The 22826-nt window shown below is 49.6% G+C and overlaps 1 protein-coding gene across 1 annotated transcript in view; it reads right to left on the bottom strand.

Moving 5' to 3' along the window:
- Nucleotides 1-2359: 2359 nt before the first annotated feature.
- FAH (fumarylacetoacetate hydrolase) overlaps nt 2360-22826 on the bottom strand; it is a 32463-nt gene continuing 11996 nt past the window's right edge. The window contains exons 5-14 of the mRNA XM_068991180.1: nt 21251-21341; nt 19051-19148; nt 18894-18946; nt 16835-16934; nt 15166-15296; nt 12720-12795; nt 12243-12289; nt 10758-10859; nt 9865-9982; nt 2360-2591 (exon numbers count right to left, since the gene is read on the bottom strand). Coding sequence (XP_068847281.1) covers nt 2512-2591; nt 9865-9982; nt 10758-10859; nt 12243-12289; nt 12720-12795; nt 15166-15296; nt 16835-16934; nt 18894-18946; nt 19051-19148; nt 21251-21341 — 896 coding nt within the window. The 3' untranslated portion in view covers nt 2360-2511. The remainder of the gene's footprint in view (nt 2592-9864; nt 9983-10757; nt 10860-12242; nt 12290-12719; nt 12796-15165; nt 15297-16834; nt 16935-18893; nt 18947-19050; nt 19149-21250; nt 21342-22826) is intronic.

Here is a 22826-nt window from a genome sequence, read left to right as displayed (position 1 = left end):
AACAGAGAGTGATACTAATTCTTCACAACCAGGTGACCCTGAACACTAGAATTGAAAATAGTTTTATTTTTATAACAGGTATTTAGTAGGATTTAATTGAATTAAAAATAAATTTAAACATTTCAACTTGATTTAAATAAATTTGATGTTAATGTTCTTTAATTATAATTTGTATCTTACCTTTTAATTTTAATAGATAATTTTGAATGTCAAAGAAAAATTATTGAAGACTTCCCTGGTGGTCCAGTGGTTAAGACTTCTTCCAATGCAGGAGCTGTGGGTTCAATCCCTGGTCAGGGAGCTAAGATTCCACATGCCTCAGGGCCAAAAAACCAAAGCATGAAACACACGCAATATTGTAACAAATTCAATAAAGACTTTAAAAATGGTCCCCATCAAAAACTCTTTTTTAAAAAAGAATAACTGGAAATTAATATAAATGTTTCAATTTTTAACATTAAGGTGTTGAAAATATTTATATTTCATACACTTTGAGTGTAACTCAATTTACTTTATCATCATTTATATTAGTCTGTCAATAAAACTCAAATTATGTGAATAGCTTAAGAGAGTATAATTAGTGATTCTAATGAAATAAAGGCAAGAAAAACTAACTTAGATAATAAAATTTTATTTTAAAAATATTGATATAGCAATTCATGAATTCATACATCTTTAATGCTCATCCCACAGTCGCCATCTCATTAATATTCTTCAAGGGCAATGATAATTATATTCATTTATAGTTGATATTTGGTGAATTTTCAATCATATAAAAACCATAGCTTTGCAAATATTTTTGTTTTGTAATTATGAAAACATGTAGGCCAAGGGAGAAGAATAAAGAGTATTTAATAGTTTGTGGCTTCACTCATTTCTCTTAAATATTGAGACATAAGTGAATCTCCATGTATATTCTTGGCCAGGCAGAGGTGGACCTATGAATACAATCTGTCTAAGCTTAGGTCAGAAAAGAATTTCCAGACACAGAGCATTTCAGAAAGAAGCGAGTTTATTAAGAACAAAGAGCAGAGATGATGTGAGCTCTGCAGGCACAGCAGGCTGACCTCCTGACAGGCCAGGGAGACCCCACGGGATGCTGTTAGAACGGCGGGCTGGCTCAAGGGAGAGCAGGCCATTTTCATGGGTCAGTAGCCAACTTTTATCGTCTCAAGACAAGGAAAATTCCTGCTGGAAGGGTGGCATTCGGTGGTTGGTTAGGCTGGGCATTTTTACCAGACAGGGAGCTAGCTGGTAAGGATCAGGGTGGCTCCCGGCAACCTTGGCTAGGGGCTTCAGTCAGTTCCAGAGATGCCCTTGGTGCTGGGCTCCATGTCTGTGGCCTTGGTACGAGGCCTCGCACCTGTGACCTTGGGATAGGACTCCACAAATGTTCTGTGTGTCAACTTGGCTGAGCCATAGTACCCAGAAATTTGGTCCAGTATTAGTCTAGATGTGGCTGTGAACGTATTTTTCATATGAGATTAACAGGGAAGTCAGTGACTTTTGAGTAAAGCAGATTATCCTCTCTAATATGGGTGGGCCTCATCTAGTCAGCTGAAGCCTTAAGAGAAGAAGGCCTGCTCTCCCTGGAAGAGGAGGGACTCTGCAGGGGATACCTTCAGACTCACACTGCAGCTCTTCCCTGAGGCTTGGGCTGCCCAGCCCACCCTTACCCTGCAGATTTTGGACTTTCCACAATCACACATGTGCACGCTAAGTTGCTTCAGTTGTGCCCAACTCTTTGCGATCCTATGGACCCACTAGGCTTCTCTGTCCATGGGATTCTCCAGGCAAGAATCCTGGAGTGGGTTGTCATGCCCTACTCCAGGGCATCTTCATGACCCAGGGATCAAACCCATGTCTCTTATGTCGCCTGCGTTGGTACGCAGGTGCTTTACCAATAGTGCCACCTGGGAAGCCCAATCACCTGAGCCAGTTCCTTGAAATAAACCTCTCTCCCTATAAATCTCCTGTAGGTTCTGTTTCTTTGGAGAACTCTTCACCAATACAAGTGTCATTCTTTTCCCATATTCCGGAAAATACCAGGAGGCCCAGGATGTCTGATGAAAAACATCAGAACCTCACTCTCACTAATGAAAACCGAAAAACAGGTTAAAGAATGCCTCTCAAGGAAGCAGTACACACCTTGACCCACCAAGTCAAACCAAGAACACAAGGACTTCCTGGTAGTCCAGTGGTTAAGACTCCAAGCTTCCAATGCAGGGGGCATGGGTTCAGTCCCTGGGATGGGAAATTCTGCATGCCTACGGTGTGGCTGTAAAAAAAAAAAAAAAGCAAACAAACAAAATAACAGAACAAAAACAAACCAAGAACACGAGTAGGCGTTGTGCACAGCCATGCCAGGCTCAGAGCATGAAGACGGAGCACGACAGCTTTATTACTGAGTGAAGAACCAGGCCCGCAGCCACAGTGGGGGCCCCTGGTCCCCCCAGGGAGGTGGAGGGGGCGGCATGCCAGTCTGGTGTTTCTGGGAGAGCAGAGAGGACCTCAGGCGACCGAGAGGGCAGGCAGCACTTTCCCCGCACACTGGCCAAAGCCAATGCGGTACCCATCCCCCTGGCAGTGCCCTGCAACAGAGAGACGACAGGGGGTCAGCCACAGAGCCACCAAGCTCAGGGAACCAATGCCCAGGCAGCCACAGCACCGGTCAGCACACGGCTGGGCCCAGGGCAGAAAGGCACCATCAGGATGATAAATAGGTATATTCGACAGAAAACTACCCTCCCCAGGACCTGGGCAGAACACCAGGATGGAACTCCAGGCCCATCCCACTGTCAGGGACCCCAGAAAGTAGTGCAAGGATGGAGCGATGGCTCTCCTGAGAGGTGAAGGAAGAAACAGAGGTCAACTCGCCCTACGTGAGTCTGAGTTCAAATCCTAATTAGGTCTGCTAATTAGCCTGAGGCCAGGGTTCAAAGTCTGGCTCCTCCACCTACGTGGGTCTCCTGGGAACTCAGTTTCCGCATCTGTGAAATGGATCTAATGATAGTACCCACTGAGCAAGACTATTCCAAAGATGATGTGAGTTAATACACAGAGAACTCCCAGAAGTACTTGGCCCAGGGCGAATGCTCAATGTCAGCTACTAGGAGAATTATAAGCTGGGGTCTGGGGGCAGGTGTTTAACCTCTGAGCTCAGCTACTCCCTTGTCTACAAATGGGAACAGCAATCCTTTCCTCTCGGGGTGGTGACGATTTAATGACGCACTTGGGTGAAGCCCCAGCATGACACCTCTCCCAGAGCAGATGTTTAACAAATCCAATCAATTCCAGAAAGGCAGACAGCAGGAGGCCTTTATCCCTGTACCTGAGAAAGGTCCATTCAGCAGGAGCTGCCCAACTAATATGACTTAGAGTAGAAAACTCTATGAGGTGCTGGGAGAGCAGTGTGCAGGGCACAGAGAAGAAAAGAGGGAGCTTGCTGCTGATGGGAACCCCACCTGAGTGGGGACTTGATGCGTGGGTAGGAGTTCGCCAGGAGGGGGACAATGTCAAGGACATGCTCAACAGAGGAAACAGCATGAGATCGCAGGCAGCCTTGGGAGATGGGTCAGCTCAGTTCAGTTCAGCTGCTCAGTCATGTCCGACTCTCTGCAACCCCATGAACCGCAGCACGCCAGGCCTCCCTGTCCATCACCAACTCCCGGAGTCCACCCGAACTCATGTCCATCAAGTCAGTGATGCCATCCAACCATCTCATCCTCTGCCGTTCCCTTCTCCTCCTGCCCTCAATCTTTCCCAGCATCAGAGTCTTTTCCAATGAGTCAGTTCTTTGCATCAGGTGACCAAAGTATTGAAGTTTCAGCTTCAACATCAGTCCTTCCAACAAACACCCAGGACTGATCTCCATTAGAATGGACTGGTTGGATCTCCTTGAAGTCCAAGGGACTCTCAAGAGTCTTCTCCAACACCACAGTTCAAAAGCATCAATTCTTCGGCGCTCAGCTTTCTTCATAGTCCAACTCTCACATCCATACATGACCACTGGAAAAACCATAGCCTTGACTAGACAGACCTTTGTTGGCAAAGAAATGTCTCTGCTTTTTAATATGCTATCTCGGTTGGTTATAACTTTCCTTCCAAGGAGTAAGCGTCTTTTAATTTCATGGCTGCAATCACCATCTGCAGTGATTTTGGAGCCCCCAAAAATAAAGTCTGACACTGTTTCCACTGTTTCCCCATCTATTTGCCCTGAAGTGATGGGACCAGATGCCATGATCTTCGTTTTCTGAATGTTGAGCTTTAAGCCAACTTTTTCACTCTCCTCTTTCACTTCCATCAAGAGGCTTTTTAGTTCCTCTTCACTTTCTGCCATAAGGGTGGTGTCATCTGCATATCTGAAGTTATTGATATTTCTCCCAGCAATCTTGATTCCAGCTTGTGCTTCCTCCAGCCCAGCATTTCTTATAATGTACTCTGCATATAAGTTAAATAAGCAGAGTGACAATATACAGCCTCGATGTACTTCTTTTCCTATTTGGAACCAGTCTGTTGTTCCATGTCCAGTTCTAGCTGTTGCTTCCTGACCTGCACACAGGTTTCTCAAGAGGCAGGTCAGGTGGTCTGGTATTCCCATCTCTTTCAGAATTTTCCACAGTTTATTGTGATCCACACAGTCAAGGCTTTGGCATAGTCAGTAAAGCAGAAATAGATGTTTTTCTGGAACTCTCTTGCTTTTTCAATGATCCAGTGGATGTTGGCAATTTGATCTCTGGTTCCTCTGCCTTTTCTAAAACCAGCTTGAACATCTGGAAGTTCACAGTTCACGTATTGCTGAAGCCTGGCTTGGAGAATTTCAAGCATTACTTTACTAGCGTGTGAGATGAGTGCAATTGTACAGTAGTTTGAGCATTCTTTGGCATTGCCTTTCTTTGGGATTGGAATGAAAGGACATCCCCAAAAAGCCCTCCCAGTGAGTCTGGGCACAGTCCGCACAGCCACCTGTGCCCTGCTGACCCAGCCTGTCTCCTCCCACCTCCCCCCTCCTGCCTGGCCAGCCACCTCATCCTCCCTGTGTGGGCTACTCCCACTGCTGGCCTTCTCTGGGAAGGTGGACAAGTGGACCCACAGCAACACCCCGAAACCTGTTCCTCACTGTCCCTGGCATCCCTGAGGACATCCTGGCCACCCCAGCACTAACCCCTAATACTCAGGGTCACTTTTGGTCCAGAGCAATATCCTTGCCTATTCTGTTGCTCAGTTTCATTATTTTTCCATCAGTCACTTTTGAATCTTGATGCTCAGAAACATTTGTGTCCCCAGGGGGTGGAAAAAAGCCTATTAAAGCAAAACCTGGCAGAAGTGCATCAATCATCTATCAAGACAAGTCACTCCAAGAGGCAGTATTCTTGAAGAGCCTTCTTCCTGGAGAGCTGCAGACACTGATGGAGTGTCTTTCTCCTCCCCACCCTCAACGCTGGGCGCTGTCAGTCACATGGCTCCTTCTTGCCCCGGGCACAACAGCACCAACCCTCCCAGCAAATGGCACTGCCTGCTTCCTTAAGCACAGATGCACAATGACACCCTGGTAGGAGAGCCAGCCACTTCCTCCCCATCTTATAGCTGGAGGGCAGATGCTGAGCAGGGTTTCTGAACCTTAGTGACCAGTGACAGTTTGAGCTGGATGGGTGATTCTCAAGGCAGGCTGTCCTGTGCACTTGGGATGTCTAGCAGCATCCCTGGCTGCCCTTCAGAGTCGGCCAGAACTGGCTCCAGATGATGCCAAATGTCCCCGAAAGACCATGGCCCTGAGGATGGAAGTGATGCTCTGCACCCAGGACCGTCTTTCTGGGCCCTCAGGCTGCTACTCTCCAGGCCAGGGAGGAGAAGCTGGGGGCAGGTGTATCCAGGCAGGGACCAGGGGCCCAGAGAGGCCAGAGAGTGAGGAGTCGACACCCAAGTCAGAGCGTGTCACCAAGACCTGGGCAGAGCGGGAAGGCAGCTCCCTGACCTCACTGAGTTAGGTTCCATCAACCGTGGACACGGAAGGGAAAAGTGTACTCATCTCCTCTGGGATATCAGCCCAGTCATGCTGATCTCACTGGCTTTTTCCTGGAGACTGACCCTCTGCCTGGGGCTTCCCTGGTGGCCCAGATAGTAAAGAATCCACCTGCAATGCAGGAGACCTGGGTTTGATCCCTGAGTTGGGAAGATCCCTTGGAGAAGGAAATGGCAACCCACTCCAGTATTCTTGCCTGGAGAATCCCATGGACAGAGGAGCCTGGTGGGCTATAGTCCACGGGGTTGCAAAGAGTTGGATACGACTGAGTGGCTAAGCACAGCATAGACCCTCTGTCTGCTCCCCACTGCATCCCAAGGGGAACGAGTGTCCATAGTGACAGCTCAGTTTTCCAGCTTCCCAAAATGCCCCACCTGCCAAAGTATAATTTTTATTCTTGTTCCTAAGACTTCCATCCATCTATCTCCATTTTCATCTTCTTTTTTTTACATTTTTTAAAAATTTTATTTATTTATTTTTGGCTGCACTGGATCTTTGCTGCTACATGAGGGCTTTCTCTAGTTGTGGTGGGCAGGGGCTATTCTCTAGTTGGGGTGCCAGGGAGTCTCATTGCAGGGGCTTCTCTTTTGTGGAGTACAGGGTACTGCAATTAGAGAGTAGCTCCAGTTTGCAGAAACTAGAGAAAGCTTGTGCACAGGAGCAAAGACCCAGTGCAGTCATTAAAATAAATAAATAAATAAAAATTTGAAAATAATATGCATTTTAAAAAAAAAAAAAAAAAGAAGGGGTCAGGATGCTGGGCCTTCTCAAGAGTGGGTTCTGGAAAAAACATCAATAATGATGAGGACAGCGGTGCCAACTGTTGCCAATTTTAAGTGCTCACAAAGTAACGTGTGCCTTGTGAGGCTCTTTAGATGTTACCAAAAGGGTGAAGAACCGGGGTTCTGAAAACCAGCTACCTATATGGGAAATCTCTTCCTGACGTACTGGTTGCAAGATCCGAGGCAAGTCATTTACCCATTGCTGGGCCTTTGTTTTCACACCTGTAAAATGGTGCTGCCGTGGTGGTGGAGCACAACCCCAGGTGGGTGGGCCCTGTACCTTGGTTCACCATGGGAACCCCAGCGGGATCCATAGCCCCTGCCCCTGAGGGATTAAACTGGGTCATGTCAGCAAATATGGAAAACTCAGCAGTGGTCACAGGACTGGAAAAGGTCAGTTTTCATTCCAATCCCAAAGAAAGGCAATGCCACAGAATGGCTCAACTACCACACAATTGCACTCATCTCACACACTAGTAAAGCAATGCTTGAAATTCTCCAAGCCAGGCTTCAGCAATATGTGAACTGTGAACTTCCAGATGTTCAAGCTGGTTTTAGAAAAGGCAGAGGAACCAGAGATCAAATTGCCAACATCCGCTGGATCATGGAAAAAGAAAGAATTCCAGAAAAACATCTATTTCTGCTTTATTGACTATGCCAAAGCCTTTGACTGTGGATCACAATAAACTGTGGAAAATTCTGAAAGAGATGGGAATACCAGACCACCTGACCTGCCTCTTGAGAAACCTGTGTGCAGGTCAGGAAGCAACAGCTAGAACTGGACATGGAACAACAGACTGGTTCCAAATAGGAAGAGGAGTACATCGAGGCTGTATATTGTCACCCTGCTTATTTAACTTATATGCAGAGTACATCATGAGAAATGCTGGGCTGGAGGAAGCACAAGCTGGAATCAAGATTGCTGGGAGAAATATCAATAACTTCAGATATGCAGATGACACCACCCTTATGGCAGAAAGTGAAGAAGAACTAAAGAGCCTCTTGAAAGTGAAAGAGGAGAGTGAAAATGTTGGCTTAAAGCTCAACATTCAGAAAACGAAGATCATGGCATCTGGTCCCATCGCTTCAGGGCAAACAGATGGGGAAACAGTGGAAACAGTGTCAGACTTTATTTTGGGGGGCTCCAAAATCACTGCAGATGGTGATTGCAGCCATGAAATTAAAAGACGCTTACTCCTTGGAAGGAAAGTTATGACCAACCAAGATAGCATATTAGAAAGCAGAGACATTTCTTTGCCAACAAAGGTCTGTCTAGTCAAGGCTATGGTTTTTCCAGTGGTCATGTATGGATGTGAGAGTTGGACTATAAAGAAAGCTGAGCGCTGAAGAATTGATGCTTTTGAACTGTGGTGTTGGAGAAGACTCTTGAGTCCCTTGGATTGCAGGGAGATCCAATCAGTCCATCCTAAAGGAGATCAGTCCTGGATATTCATTGGAAGGACTGATGTTGAAGCTGAAACTCCAATACTTTGGTTACCTGATGTGAAGAGTTGACTCATTGGAAAAGACCCTGATGCTGGGAAAGATTGAGGGCAGGAGAAGGGGACGACAGAAGATAAGATGGTTGCATGGCATCACCAACTCAATGGACATGGATTTGGGTGAACTCTGGGAGTTGGTGATGGACAGGAAGGCCTGGTGTGCTGCGGTTCATGGGGTCGCAAAGAGTCGGACACGACTGAGTGACTGAACTGAACTCATCTTTACAACCATGCTGTGAGACTAGGCACTGTATCCTTAGCTCTATTTTAAAGATGAGGAAACTGAGTCTCAGAAAAGATTCAATAAACTGAGGTTTGTCCCAGGGCTGCTGGGGATGTGGGAGTCCAACCTGAATCTGTGTGACTCTGACCACGGTGGCGCCTTCCTCTCCAGCAATATTAAATGATAGGCATAACGGCCCCTCCAGGGGTAAGGGTGCCCTAACCTGCTTGGAATGTGCGTGCTCATATGCTCAGTCATGCCCAACTCTTTTGTATCTCCGTGGACTGTAGCCCTCCAGGCTCCTCTCTCCTTAGGGATTCTCCAGGCAAGAATGCTGGCATGGGTTGCGATGCCCTCCTCCAGGGCATCTTCCCAACCAAGGGATCGAACCTGCATCTCCTACATCTGCTGCATTAGCAGGCAGGCTCTTCACTACTAATGCCACCTGGGAAGCCCCTCAGAGTGGGCTGCTACAATTCTTGTCACTAACTCAGTCAGGTAATAGGCACAGGGTCAAAGGGCACAAGGTCAGAAGGCACAGGGTCTCTGCACTGCAAAGTTCAGAATGTGAAACCTGCCATTATTTTATCACTTTGATCTGGGAGGAAGGAGACACTGAGCTGGACTTCCTTGGTCTTTTTGCTCCAGGAAGACTCTGATTTAAAGTTCTAGGCAGGGACTTCCCTGGTGGACCAATGGTTAAGATTTTGCACTTTTACTGCAGGGGACACAGGTTTGATTCCTGGTCAGGGAACTAAGATCTCGCATGCCACATGGCTTGGCTAAAAGATTAAAAGTAAATAAAGCCAGTCCCTGGCAGGCAGGGCTGAGGTGAAGCCCAGAACAAGCAGACACAGAGCTGGGACTTCCCTGGTAGTTCAGCTGGTAAAGAATCCATCTGCAATGCAGAAGACCCCAGTATGATTCCTGAGTCAGGAAGAGCCACTGGAGAAGGGATAGGCTACCCATTCCAGTATTCTTGGGCTTCCCTGGTGGCTCAGTTGGTAAAGAATCTGCCTGTAAGGTGGGAGACCTGGGTTTGATCCCTGGGTTGGGAAGATCCCTTGGAGAAGGGAATGGCTACTCACTCCAGTATTCTGGCCTGCAGAAGTCCATGGACTGTATAGTCCATGGGGTCATAAAGAGTTGCACACGACTGAGCGACTTTCAATTCACTTCATTTCAGTCCCCGTCATGCAGGGCTGGGGTGAAGGCCAGAAGAAGCAGACAGAGCCGGGAAGGCTGGAGTGGGGACAGATGGGACAGATGGCTTCCCAGCAGACGGTGAGGACGGCGAGGAGGAGATGCCACCGTGGGCCTGGCGCCAACCCTCACCTGTCATGATGACTTCATCCCCATCCAGCAGGAACTTCCTGGTGTGGCCGTTCCCCAGCTCTACAGCCCTTGTGCCCTTCCACGACAGCTCCAGCATGCAGCCGAAGCTCTCTGGCTCCTTCATAGCAAGAAGGGGAAGAAGTTGTCACAGGCATTTACATCATGGTATTTCCATTACGGTGGGTGGGTCAGAGCTAGTGCAGACAATGGTTAGCAAGGCGAGGGGTAGGGGTGAGGCCTGGGAAGGAGCAAGGGACCCCACAGCCCCCAGAGACCCTGCCTTGGTGGGAATCACCCTGGAAATGTCCTCAAGCCTGGGTACCCTACGTGCCCTGCCCACTTCATTCAGGACTTGGGTGTTGGGGGGATGCTGGACCAACCTGCCCAGGCCCATTGTGCCAGGCCCCTGCCCACTCTGGAGGCTGGGGCTTACCCAGATGCTGTTACACTTGGCCCCCCAACCCCACCCCCAGTAGGAAGAGACGTTCCATCAAAAAGAGCCTGAGGTCTGGACCTTGCAGGAAGTGGCTAGTCCATGCACCAACCAAAGTCATCACCAAATGTTCACAGTGGGGGCGGTTAGCAGTGGGGCCACCTCATCCTGGAAGGATGTGCTGGGACGTGGTGACAACCAGATACAACAGTGGCCCCCTGTGTCATTCTCACTCCCCACAGTAGACAGAGGCAGCCTCTCACCCCTATCCCGATCTCTTCTGCATTTGAAAAAGGAGCCCCTTCTGCACCCAGAGACGGATGAAGCTATGAGGTGGACAGGGTTGTAAGATATCCCCGCTCAAGCTGGACTCCCCTCTCGAGGGAGAACCCTCCAGTCTGTACAGGGAATAGGGATGCTCCACGCAGGCAGCTCCCAGGGGAACCAATCACATACTCACCGGCCCGCTGATGGTTCCAGAAGCCAAGAGGTCACCCGGCTGCAGGTTGCAGCCATTGGCAGAGTGGTGGGTGAGCTGCTGCAGCACTGTCCAGTACATGTACTGCAGGCGAGGACACAGAGATGGGGACGGGCAGGACAGGCTTCTCCTGAGCTGCCCGGAGCAGCCAGCCCCACTCACAGCAGCCCGCCCCAGGCTCTCTCCCAGTCCCTAGAGCAAGGACAAGCTGTCCTCCTGCACTCACCCTGTGACCTACCCAGTTCTCTACCCCCCCTTCACCAGCTAGAGCTCCAGCTCCTAGGCTCCTTCTAGCCCAACCCTAACCCACCTTCTCCAAGAAGCACTCCTGGAGTTGCAAACCTCACTGCTCAGACCCTCAGTGTGCAGCATGCTCAGGAGTCCATAACCCCACTTTGCCCTGCAATCACCCGAGTCCTGAGTTGACAAGGTCTAGGTCCTCACTAGAGCAAAAGTGTCTCATTGGAACAGACACTGGGCAACAGAGCTGAACAACTCAAACAGAACCTCAGAGCAGCCTAAAGGATGAGGAGCACTACGGGAGGTCAGGCCTGGTGGGAAGGGACCAAGGACCACGTGCCCACCAAGCATCTCAGGGGCTGCACTCCTGCGCCTCAAGCCCACAGCTCTTCAGGTCTGCCCCTCCTAAAGCTACAGACCCAGGAAAAGGAGACCTCAGAAATGGATTTTTGCACAAAAGCCCCCTTAAGCAGGCCCCCCCCCATTCCTTCTTAGCAGCCTAAGGAGCCCAGAATAAAGTTAAATTAAGAGGGAGACTAGAAGAAACAGGAATACATTGAATCAGAGGATGTTCAAATGGTCAGCAAGCATATGACAGGATGCCCAGCTGCATTCGTCCTTGTCGTTGTTCAGTCACTCAGTCATGTCTGATTCTTTGCAACCCCAGGGACTGCAGCACGCCAAGGCTTCCCTGTCCTTCACTATCTCCTGGAGTTTGCTCAGACTCATGTGCTTTGAGTCGGTGATGCCATCCAACCTCTCATCCTCTGCCGCCCCCTTCTCCTCCTGCCCTTGGTCTTTCCTAGCATTCCTCTTTAGGGAGGTGCAAAGAGAAATCACAATCCCCAGAACAGCTGAAATGAAAATGCCGGTGGCTCACCTGTTGACCAGGATGTGGAGCAGCCGAAATGCTCAGATTGCTGCTCGTGGTGAGTGCAAATTGTAACAAGCCCTTTGGAAAAGTGTCTGGAAGGACTCCTCAGCCAAGTATGGATATACACCCTCTATGACCCAGCACTTCTATCCCTGGGTATCCAGACATATGCACATTCATGCACCCAGAGACATGGACTAGACTGTTCCCGGTAGCTCTACCAAAAAACTGGAAACAACCCAGCACACGCTGATCCATCATCACATCCCGACATGGATGTTTTTCTCCTGGTCCTGCCAGGAAGAAAGGCCTCCCTCGCCTCCAGAAGCAGTGTGCCCAGCCTCAAAGCTTACCTTAAAATTAGACCTGCATATGGTAGCTGCCTGGCTCATTCCTTCTCCTGTTGGGAAGACAAGTAACATTGACAAGAAGACTTAATTCCATTAATCAAGGAGTGGGGATCCCACCTTGTAAGGGGCACTGTTTTGTGGCTTAGGCTTTCCATTGTCTAATATGACTCCGCCTAAAGAGTCTATGAACCAATAAGCTCATAGGGTAGGGTCTCAGAGCTGGGGGACTTTCACAGAGAAGTCAATACCATCATTATCCCACTTGCCAGGTGACAAATCGGACAGATTTAGTAGCAGACAGATTCAGTAACACACCCAAAGTCCCAGAGCTGGTCAGGGGAAGAACCAAGACTTGAACTTCAGCTGTAGCCTGCAAAGCTGGGCTCTCTCACTACTGATCCACTGGCCTTTAACTCAGCCCAGCCGAGCAGCCTCAGGGGTACACCCAGCTGGACACAGCCTCTGACCCCAGGGCAGTACCTTTCAGGGCAACAGAGAGGTTGATGTCGAACGTGTAGGGCTGGTCATGGCAGAGATACGGCAGGGGCTTGGGGTCCTGTGAGGGCAGAGGAACACAGAGGGGCTGGGTTGGCTGGCCGAGCTGGCCAGGCTGTCCCCACAGCAGAGCAGCTGGGCAGGAGGCCCTGAGAAGAAGGTGCGTCCCCTCTTTCCAGGACAGTGCCGTGTCCCTGGACACTGGGGGTGAGGGTAGCAGAAGACAGGGTGGCCAGCAAAAGGTGCACAGTCCCCCTGGTGCTCCTGGCTCAGCGACACAGGCCACTGTGACAGCCAGGCCGGAAGGTCTGCACTTTGTCCAAAAGCAGTGTCTTCCCCAAGAGCCATCTGTGACTCCCTAGTGATCCATGAGCTAACATGGGGTGACTTTATTTTCATGATTATGGGTTTCTTTTCATGATTGACTTGGTGGCTAGTGACATGGATAGGGACCTAGAAGTTCCTTTTCTAAATATATTATGTTTTCAAATGGTAGCTGCTTTAAAGAAAAGCATTCAGCCTGCATCCTTTGTAGATGCTTGCATACATTTATATCTAAGACAATTCTGTGGCTATTTTTGCAGTGTATGGATGTATTCTTTTTTAGCACTATTTGGGTTGCAACCATAAAACGTCAATATAAAGAACCCTTGTTGTCGTTTAATTGCTAAGTCATGACCAACTCTTTTGCAACCCCATGGACTATAGCCCACTAGGCTCCTCTGTCCATGGAATATCCCAGGTAAGAATACTGGAGTGGGTTGCCATTTCCTTCTCCAGGGGATCTTTCCAACCCAGGGATTGAACCCACATCTCTTGCATTGGTGGGGAGATTCACCGCTGAGCCACCAGGGAAGCCCAAAGAACCATTGCAAGGATGGGAAAATAAAACAAAAGAAAAAGAAAAGCATTCAGTAAGTCATCATTCACAAGTGGAAAGAATCCTGAAGGTTGCACTTTAACAGTATTTGGGAAGGACTGGTATATAAGGAGATAGAGCCCAAAGGTCTTTGGTGAGGGTGAGCGGTGCCTGTGAGCAAAGAGCTGGACCAGGGATAAAGCCTGGAGGGGACAAGCCAGGGATGTGACTGCGGGCCAGGCGGTCCTTGGAGGGTAGTACTCACTGAGGAGGGAGGAGACAGGTCTCAGAGACTGAAAAGGATGGGGAAGGAGATGCTGGCAGGAGCAGTGCAGAAGGGAGTAGGGGGTCCTGCCAGAGAGCCCAGAGAGCCTCACGAGGAGCTGGTCTGCAGGGAAAGACTCCCAGTGTTTCAGTACAGCTCCGTGAGAAGACAGCAGGCTGGGACATGTCCAGGGTGGGAGCAGAGGCCATGAGTGAGCAGGGTCAGATGTTCAGGGGAGCAGGAACGGGAATGAGGGAAGAGCGAGGCTGAGAGCTCAGCCCAGGCTGCCCCCACATGGACGACAGAGTCCACTGGAGCACTGCAGGAGATGAGGACTGAGACCGGTCACACGCCAGAAGCCAGGGGCAGAGTGTCTAGGAAGAGTAGGGGGCTGCCAAGGGGTCAAAAGAAGATCAAACCAGTCGATCCTAAAGGAAATCAACCCTGGGAATACTCACTGGAAGGACCGATGCCAAAGCTGAAGCTCCAACACTTTGGCAACCTGATGCAAAGAACTGACTCATTGAAAAAGACCCCGATGCTGGGAAAGGTTGAAGGCAGGAGGAGAAGGGGACGACAGAGGATGAGATGGTTGGATGGCATTACAGACTCGATGGGCATGAGTTTGAGCAAACTCCGGGAGATGGTGAAGGACAGGGAAGTCTGGTGTGCGGCAGTCCACGGGGTCGCAGAGTCGGACACAACTGAGCGACTGGACAACATCAAAGAGGTCCATATTGAAGAGGGCACAAGGCCATGGCGTCAGTCAAGGTCAAGCGCACTTTGGTGGAGGTCACTGGGGGTGATGGGATGGAGGCAGCAGCAGACTGTGACAGCCTGAGGAGTGAGGACCAAGATCGGGAGTCGGGCCAGGACAGTGGTACAGGGACCAGGAGGCTCGGCACCAGGAGGCCCTGTGGTCTGACTCCACGCTGCAGTCTGTCAGACGGCCTCCAGGGGGCGCCATCACACAGAACACAACTTGGCGACCCGGGAGGTTGTGCAATGTGGTGATACTAGAAAGGACCCCTTCTCCTGCCAACTGGCCAATTCCTGTAGCCTCAAAGGATTCTAAAGATTACAAAACTCCATGTTTTTTTTCCCAGAACTGTGCAAGGAACAGGGAAAACACAAGGCAGAATGACTGGCTCCATGCTTGCCTAGAGGTCCGTGCAGTCAAGACCCCTCAGCACGTGGGCATGCTGGGGACAGAGAGCTTACCCTCCAGACCCTCTCCAAGCTGGATGGGTAAACAGCTGGGAGGCAGAGGGGCCCGGGTTTGGGACTTCTGACGGAGGGCGTCTTACCTGCTCCGGGTTGGCCACAGCAAAGGGCATGAGGGCATCCATGGGCACCACCCACGGAGAGATGGTGGTTCCAAAACTCTTCCCGAGGAACGGCCCAAGGGGGACGTACTCCCATTTCTGGATGTCTCGAGCTACAGGAGAGGGGACAAGCAGGGCTGACAGAAGCCGACGGGGCCACCGGCCAAGTCTCCCCTCTCCCCTTGATGAAGGAACAGACGCTTGGCTCAGCCTTGCCCCACCCTTGGTGCTCCAACCTCGACGAGCTGGTTGCCCCAGGACCAAGGACCGAGGTCCTCTGAGGTCACCGTGCCAGGCTGCGGCCAAGAGCGAGATGACCAAAGGGCAGGAGAAAGAAAAGTATCCAGTACCAGGAGGGAGAGAGACATATTTGTCACAAGAGACAGGAATTCAAGGCCAAGCAGAGTCTGCAAACAAATCTTGTTACTTCAATAATTTAGCACCCCAGACCCAAAATTCTGTGCTTTGTCCGTTGTTTACAAATTTATTATTTGTTTGAAAAAAGATATAAAAGCTGCCTGCTTTGTTCACTTCCTTAATTTTCTTCTGTGCACTCCTGTATTTACAAATTATATTTGCTCCTCTGCTGTTTAAATAAAAGGGGGGTGCTGCTGCTGCTTCAGTTGTGTCCAACTCTGTGCGACCCCACAGACGGCAGCCCACCAGGCTCCCCCGTCCCTGGGATTCTCCAGGCAAGAACACGGGAGTGGGTTGCCATTTCCTTCTCCAATGCATGAAAGTGAAAAGTGAAAGTGAAGTCGCTCAGTCGTGTCCGACTCTTAGCAACCCCATGGACTGCAGCCTACCAGGCTCCTCCATCCATGGGATTTTCGAGGCAAGAGTACTGGAGTGGGGTGCCACTGCCTTCTCCGAAAGCGGGGAGCAGGCAGGATATTTCCCCATGAAGGGTCTGGAATCTTAACCTCATAGTTCCTGGGACACCTGGCACCAGTTTCCTCCTATATAAGGCAGAGGGGTTGAGACGAACTCAGAAATGGAGCTGTTTCATTTGAAATCTTAGCTCAGCAACCAGCTGAAATCACTCTGCCTCATTCCTCACCCCTGTAAAATGGGAATAGTAATATTATCATTGGGCTTCCCAGCTGGCACTAGTGGTAAAGTGCCTGCCAGTGCAGCAGACATTAGAGACATAGATTCAACCCCTGGGTTGGGAAGATCCCCTGGAGAAGGGCACGGCAACCCACTCCAGTATTCTTGCCTGGAGAATCCCATGGAGGAGCCTAGTGGGCTACAGTCCACCGGGTCTCAAGAGTCAGACATGACTTAGTGACTAAACAACAACAATATTATCAGTCCCCAATTGGGATCTGGCAGGAGAGTCCACGGGAGGAGTTCAGCCCTGGGGCCTGGCACAAAACTGCTCAAACATATTAGCCATGTCCCTCTGTTCAACTTACAAGAACACTGGAGCTCAGAGAGGTCAAGTGACTGGCCAAAAGCTCAGAGCCGAGAGGTCTGTTGGATACCCAAGCCTATGCTCTCAACCACTGACCATCTGCTGCCTCTGACCACACCAGACCCAGGAGACCACCTTGGCTTCTGCAAAAAGTGTCCCAAACACCCAGCCTTCCCCCAGACCCAAGAGTGCATAGGATGCTCAATACCAGAATCCCCAGCTCTCCATAATTACCACTCCAGTCGTTCATAAGGACCATTCCAAAAATGTGCTCGTGGGCCTTGGAAATGGGGATCGGCTCTCCGAGTTTGTTACCAGGGCCTACAAAGAAAGCCTGACATGGGAAAGCTGATGAGAATCTGGCTCTGACCTGCTGCCCTGGAGCACTTGCCTGGAAGGCAAAGGTCAGGCATTTCCAAACCCTGGCTGATACCTGGACTGCTATGTACAAATTCACCATACATCTATACTGCACCTGAGTTGACAGACAGCCACCCCGGGGCCATGGTGAGCAGCAGTGGGCCAGTGCCCACCCAAGACCCCTGCACATGGTCCCTGATCACCACGGCAGCCCTCTTCATCTCCTTCAGCCCACACCTCTGCCTTTTCCCACACTGCATTTTCAGATTTCACAGCTACACAAGGCTTGTGAAAAGTGAAAATACCAGGGTTTGTATTCATGTCATAAAAAATCAGAAGGCTGACTCCATGATGTGGCAAAGAGAGCCCATGGGGGCAAACTCCACCCCTTAACCCATCATACAATTCCAAGAGGATGAGAGATCTAAATTTTTGCAGAGTAAGGCTCTAACAAGTACTAGAAAAACAAAACACCCCCCAAATCTTCAAATTCTTCAGGCAGAGAGTCTAAGATGACATAAAAGGAAATGCCATAAAGGAAGAGATTGACATGTTTGACTTTATAAAACTGTAAAATTTCTGGATAAAGAAAGACAACAAATAAAGGCAAAATGATACCACACTGGGAGAACATATTTACAATGTATTACAGTGAAGGGTTAATTTCTATTAAATACAAAAGTGTGTTAGTCGCTCAGTCATTTCCAACTCTTTGTGACCCCATAGTCTATAGCCCACCAGGCTCCCTTGTCCACAGGGTTCTACAGGCAAGAATAGTGGAATGGATAGCTATTTCCTTCTCCAAGGGATCTTCCTGAACCAGGGATCGAACCCGCATCTCTTATACCTCCTGCACTGGCAGGCGGGTTCTTGTCCATCTGAGCCCCCGGGGAAGCACTTAAATACAAAACAGACTTTCAAATTAATAAGAGAGCACTGTGCAGAAAACTGGCAGAGAGTAGCCAAGAATATCTGTGAAAGGAAAGCATTGCTAACACAACACCCAGGAAACAAGAGAGCGTCTAGACATCACTGGGGGAACATGTTGGGAAAATAACTACCAGAAGCGCACAGAATCAACTATGATGTTTGCAAGACCCAAGTCCCAGTTATATTCGTTCTGTGATGGTGTTTAAGCAGTGCACATTTTTCATCGAGATTATAAAAAGAAAGATGCCGTCTTATAGAGAATCTCACCACCATCGTCAAGATGATCTGTGCTCGCTACCCACCAATACACCGTTTCTTCACACTCTGACTTTCCATTTACCTTCTGCCCACCCCTTCCGCCCCCCGACAGGAACCAACATAGGGAAAGCAGCTGCCTGCAAAGTCCAATTTAAACTGGGGCTCTGTGCCCTGCTCTGGGGCATCTGGCTTAGGGAGACCGTCTCTTAGGGGCCACGTGGCAGCCTCACAAAGGCAGTGAGAGGCAGAGGGCTGGCTCAGCACACCCTCCTGGGACTAGTGACTATTTGTCTCCTCTGGATGGAATCCAAAGATATCACCAGGCAGGACCAGAAATACAGGGAGATCCAGCCTGCCTCCAATCAACCTAGAGGCCCACGCTCATAGTGCAACCAGGGGACCCCAAAGCGTACACCAGGGGACCTGCACCAGGAGACACTCCGAGGACCACCTAAACCTGAGACTCAAATTTTCTGCCACCCTGCATGTCCTCAGATGACCCTTCAAAACCTCTCCGACTACTCATTTGGAGGTTACAAATGAACTGTTAGTGAACTTACACATACAGAATCAGTGAGTAATGAGGCTGGACGGTACTTCCGATGGCCAGGTGGGGACCCGGAACTGCCATTAACATGGTTGAGATGAGGGAACGGCCCATTGTCCAGGGCAGCCACCGGGAGAGCCCTCCTGCCCTAGCGTGTATACAGACCCGACGCCAGTAAAACACCGAGACAAGGCTTACCATCTCCAACTCGAAGTCCAGGAGTTTGCAGGCACCATAAATGGGAGGCTTAGCTGGATAACAGCAGAAAGAGAGGTTAGTGGATGCCAGGCATGGACTTGGGCGTGTGGGGACAAAGAGCAGAGCCTGGCAAGGCCTGGGCACTGGGGGCACTTACAGTCGTCGGGTCGCATCTGCCCCAGGGGCCTGTGGATCGGGGTGCCAGACACCACCACGGAGGAAGCGCGCCCGTGGTAGCCCACTGGCAGGTGGAGCCTGAGGAAGGAAGATGAGAGGAAGCCTTGCTGCTGTTACATGTACAAATGAAATTTCAAAATGCTTTCAGATGAAATGAAAGGGAGTCAACATATATATACATGAGCTTCCCTGGTGGCTCGGATGGTAAAGAATGTGGGAGATCTGGGAAGATCCCCTGGAGAAGGGAATGGCTACCTACTTCAGTATTCTTGCCTGGAGAATCCCCTGGACAAAGCAGCTTGGTGGGCTACGGTCCACAGGGTCACAGTGAGTCTGACACAACTGAAGCAACTTAGCATGCATGCCAATATATAAAACAGATGAGTAATAAGGACCTGGGACTTCCCAGGTGGCACAGTGGCCAATGCAGGAGATGCAAGAGATGCAGGTTCAGTCCCTGGGTTGGGAAGATCCCCTGGAGTAGAAAATGGCAACCCATTCCAGTATTCTTGCTTGAGAAATCCCATGGGCAGAGGAGCTTGGTGGGCTACAAGTCCATGGGGTGGCAAAGAGTCGGACACGACTGAGTGACTAAATTTCAAAATGCTTTCGAAATAAAAATGAAAGTGAGTCAACACATACATGGTTCAAATATCGAAAAGATCTCCCAAGTATCCAGAAACGAATAAATGGATGAGCAAGAATGTGGTCTCGATAAGACAATGGAATACTTTCTGTTGGTGTTCAGTCGGTCAGGCCTCCCTGTCCTTCACCATCTCCCAGATTTTGCTCAAACTCATGTCCATTGAGTCAATGATGCCATCCAACCATCTCATCCTCTGTCATCCCCTTCTTCTCCTGCCTTCAATCTTTCCCAGCATCAGGGTCTTTTCCAATGGTCAGCTCTTCGCTTCAGGTGGCCATTGCTCAACATTAAAAAGAAAGGATTTCCTTGGTGGTCCAGTGGTTAATAAACTGCCTGCCAATGCAGGAGACACAGGTTCAATCCCTCCTCCAGGAAGATACAACATGCCAGATACCAGATACCATGGGGCAACTAAGCCCATGCGCCTAAGAGCCTGTGCTCCACAACAAGAAGCCACCGCAATGAGAAGCCTGTATGTATGTAGGTATATGTATGTATGTATGTGTGTACGTGTATGAGTGTGCATGTATGTGTGTGAGGCCAAATAATAGCCCCTCCAAAGATATCCATGTCCAGCACAGGGAATTCTGCTCAGTGTTATGTGACAACCTGGATGAGAGGGGAGTTTGGGAAAGAATGGATACATGTGTATGTATGGCTGAGTCCCTTTTCTGTCCACCTGAAACTATCACACCATTGTGAGTCGACTATACTCCAACATAAAAAGTTAAAAAAAAAAAAAAAAGATATCCAGGTCTTAACCTCTGGAAGCTGTGAATATCACCTTCTATAGTAAAAGGGACTTGCAGATGTGACTTAAGTCAATGATCATGAGATTATGGAGATTACTCTGAATTATCAGGTGGTCCCTACAGGTAACCGTGTGTGTGTGTCACTGCTCTTTGCGACCCTTTGGACTATAGCCCATCAGGCTCCTCTCTCCATGGGATTTCCCAGGCAAGAACACTGGAGTGGAGTCTCTTATGTCTCCTGCATTAGCAGGTGGGTTCTTTGCCACTGAGCCACCTGGAAGGATCCTTATAAAGGGAAGAAGGTCAAAGGAGGAATTAGAACTGTTGCAGATGGAACCTAGAGGCTGCAGTCATCTGAGGAAGGGGTCCCAAGCTAAACAGTGCAAGCAGCCTCTGGAAGCCAGAATAGACAAGGAAATAGATTCTTCCCCTAGAGCCTCCCAGAGGAACCAGCATTAGAATTCACCAATAGAACTGTAATTCACAGCTTACAAATCAAAGGAGCTGGAAAGATGTTGGTGACTCAGTATCTAATTCCAACCCATGTTCTCTAGATCAAGCCTCAAGGGACTGCCCCACGATTCCACAGCAGGTCCGAGGCTGAGCTGAGAGGAGAACCAGAAGCTGGGGTCACTGTTTCCAAGTGTGGTGATTTCATGACCCTTGTGGGCTTTCCTCCCTGGTTCCTTTAACCTGAGAGGACCGGCAGCTCCCAGAACCGCAGGCTGCTTGACACAGAAAGACAGACTTGGAGCTCAGCCACACCAGGATACGGGACATACCAGTTTGGCATCAATGCATTCTCCTTGCCCCTGAACATGACCCCGACATTGGTGGCGTGATGCCGAGAGGAATAGAAGTCCGTATAGTCACCTGCAGGGGAAAGGACGGAGACGCTGTCAGCGACTTGGATGCTGAAGGACGGGGAAGGGCCACTTCCAAGGGTCAGGGTCGGGGCGGTTGAGCAAGGCAGGCTAGCCAGCAGGGGCTGAAGGCACATGCCCAGCAACACTGGCACATCCAAAAGCTATTCACACCACTGAAAATTTGTTTTGAGAACTCCCAATTGAAAAATCAGAAACAAATTAGGGGATTTCCCTGGAGGTTCAGTGGTTAAGACTTCAAGCTTCCCACTTCAGGGGCATGGGTTCGATCCCTGGTCCGGGAACTAAGATCCTATAAGCCACACTTCGTGGCCTAATAATAATAAATAAATAAAGGGTATCAAAAATAGTTCAAAGTTAATAATAAAAAATAAGTTCTTAAATTTGTAAAGATAATAATAAAATAGATTTCCTGAAACAATGAAATTTGCAAATGAATAGCTGCTATCCCTCCCACCCACCAGCTCCCATTACCAGGCCTTTGCTCAAGCTGTGACTACCCCTGGGTGGACTGGCGTCTTCCTTGTGTCTGTGTGTCCAGATCCTGGCAGCTCAGTTTAGGCCCCGCCCCCTAGACCATTAAGCCACACCCACTCTCCCTAGCTGGATCACCCCTCCTCCAAGTTCACTCAGCGTCCAAGCCAGCCCTTCTCCCCGCCGGAGGGCTCCATGTCCCACTTGTGCCCCAGTCATGTGTGTGCAGGTCTTATCCCTCTGCAAGACTGAAGTCATTTCAGAGCAGCCCAGCACAGGCCGCATTTTGTTTGACTCTCTCTTAGTGCCAAGAACAAGAGACTTCCTTGGTGGCTCAGACAGTAAAGAATCTGCCTGCAATGCAGGAGACCCGGGTTCAATCCCTGGATCAAGAATATCCCCTAGAGAAGGGAATGGCAACCCACTTCAGTATTCTTGCCTGGAGAATCCAATGGACAGAGGAGCCTGCTGGGCTATGGTCTACTGGGGTTGCAAAGAGTTGCACATGACTGAGTAACTAACACACACATAGCGCCAAGAACAAGGTCTCAGTGGGGCCTGGTGATGAAGACTGGAACAGACTAGGCGGACTGCACGCTATAGGCACAGGCTCCCAGAAGACAGGGAACTGCTCAAATATGCAGAAGCAGTAAGTTGGGGCAGTCTGCCTCTTAATCCTCCACAACCTCTCTTCAAAAAAAATTTATTTCTAGTAGATAAATAAAGAGTTGGATAGGGCCAGTACCAACAGCCTAGGCTAGAAAAGGCGGTGGTGGTGGAGGCGGTGGTGAAGGATGCATGCTTAGTGTGTGCTTAGTCACTCAGGCGTGTCTGACTCCTTTCGGACCCCACGGACTGTAGCCCACCAGGCTCCTCTGTCCATGGGATTTTCCAAGAAAGAATACTGCAGTGGGTTGCCATTTCCTCCTCCAGGAGATCTTCCTGACCCAGGGATCTAACCCAGGTCTCCTGAGTCTCCTGCATTGCAGGTGGATCCTTT

Source organism: Capricornis sumatraensis, chromosome 19 (genome assembly GCF_032405125.1).
Source record: "Capricornis sumatraensis isolate serow.1 chromosome 19, serow.2, whole genome shotgun sequence".
NCBI classification, from domain to species: Eukaryota; Metazoa; Chordata; class Mammalia; order Artiodactyla; family Bovidae; genus Capricornis; species Capricornis sumatraensis.
This window is presented reverse-complemented; position numbering and strand designations above follow the sequence as displayed.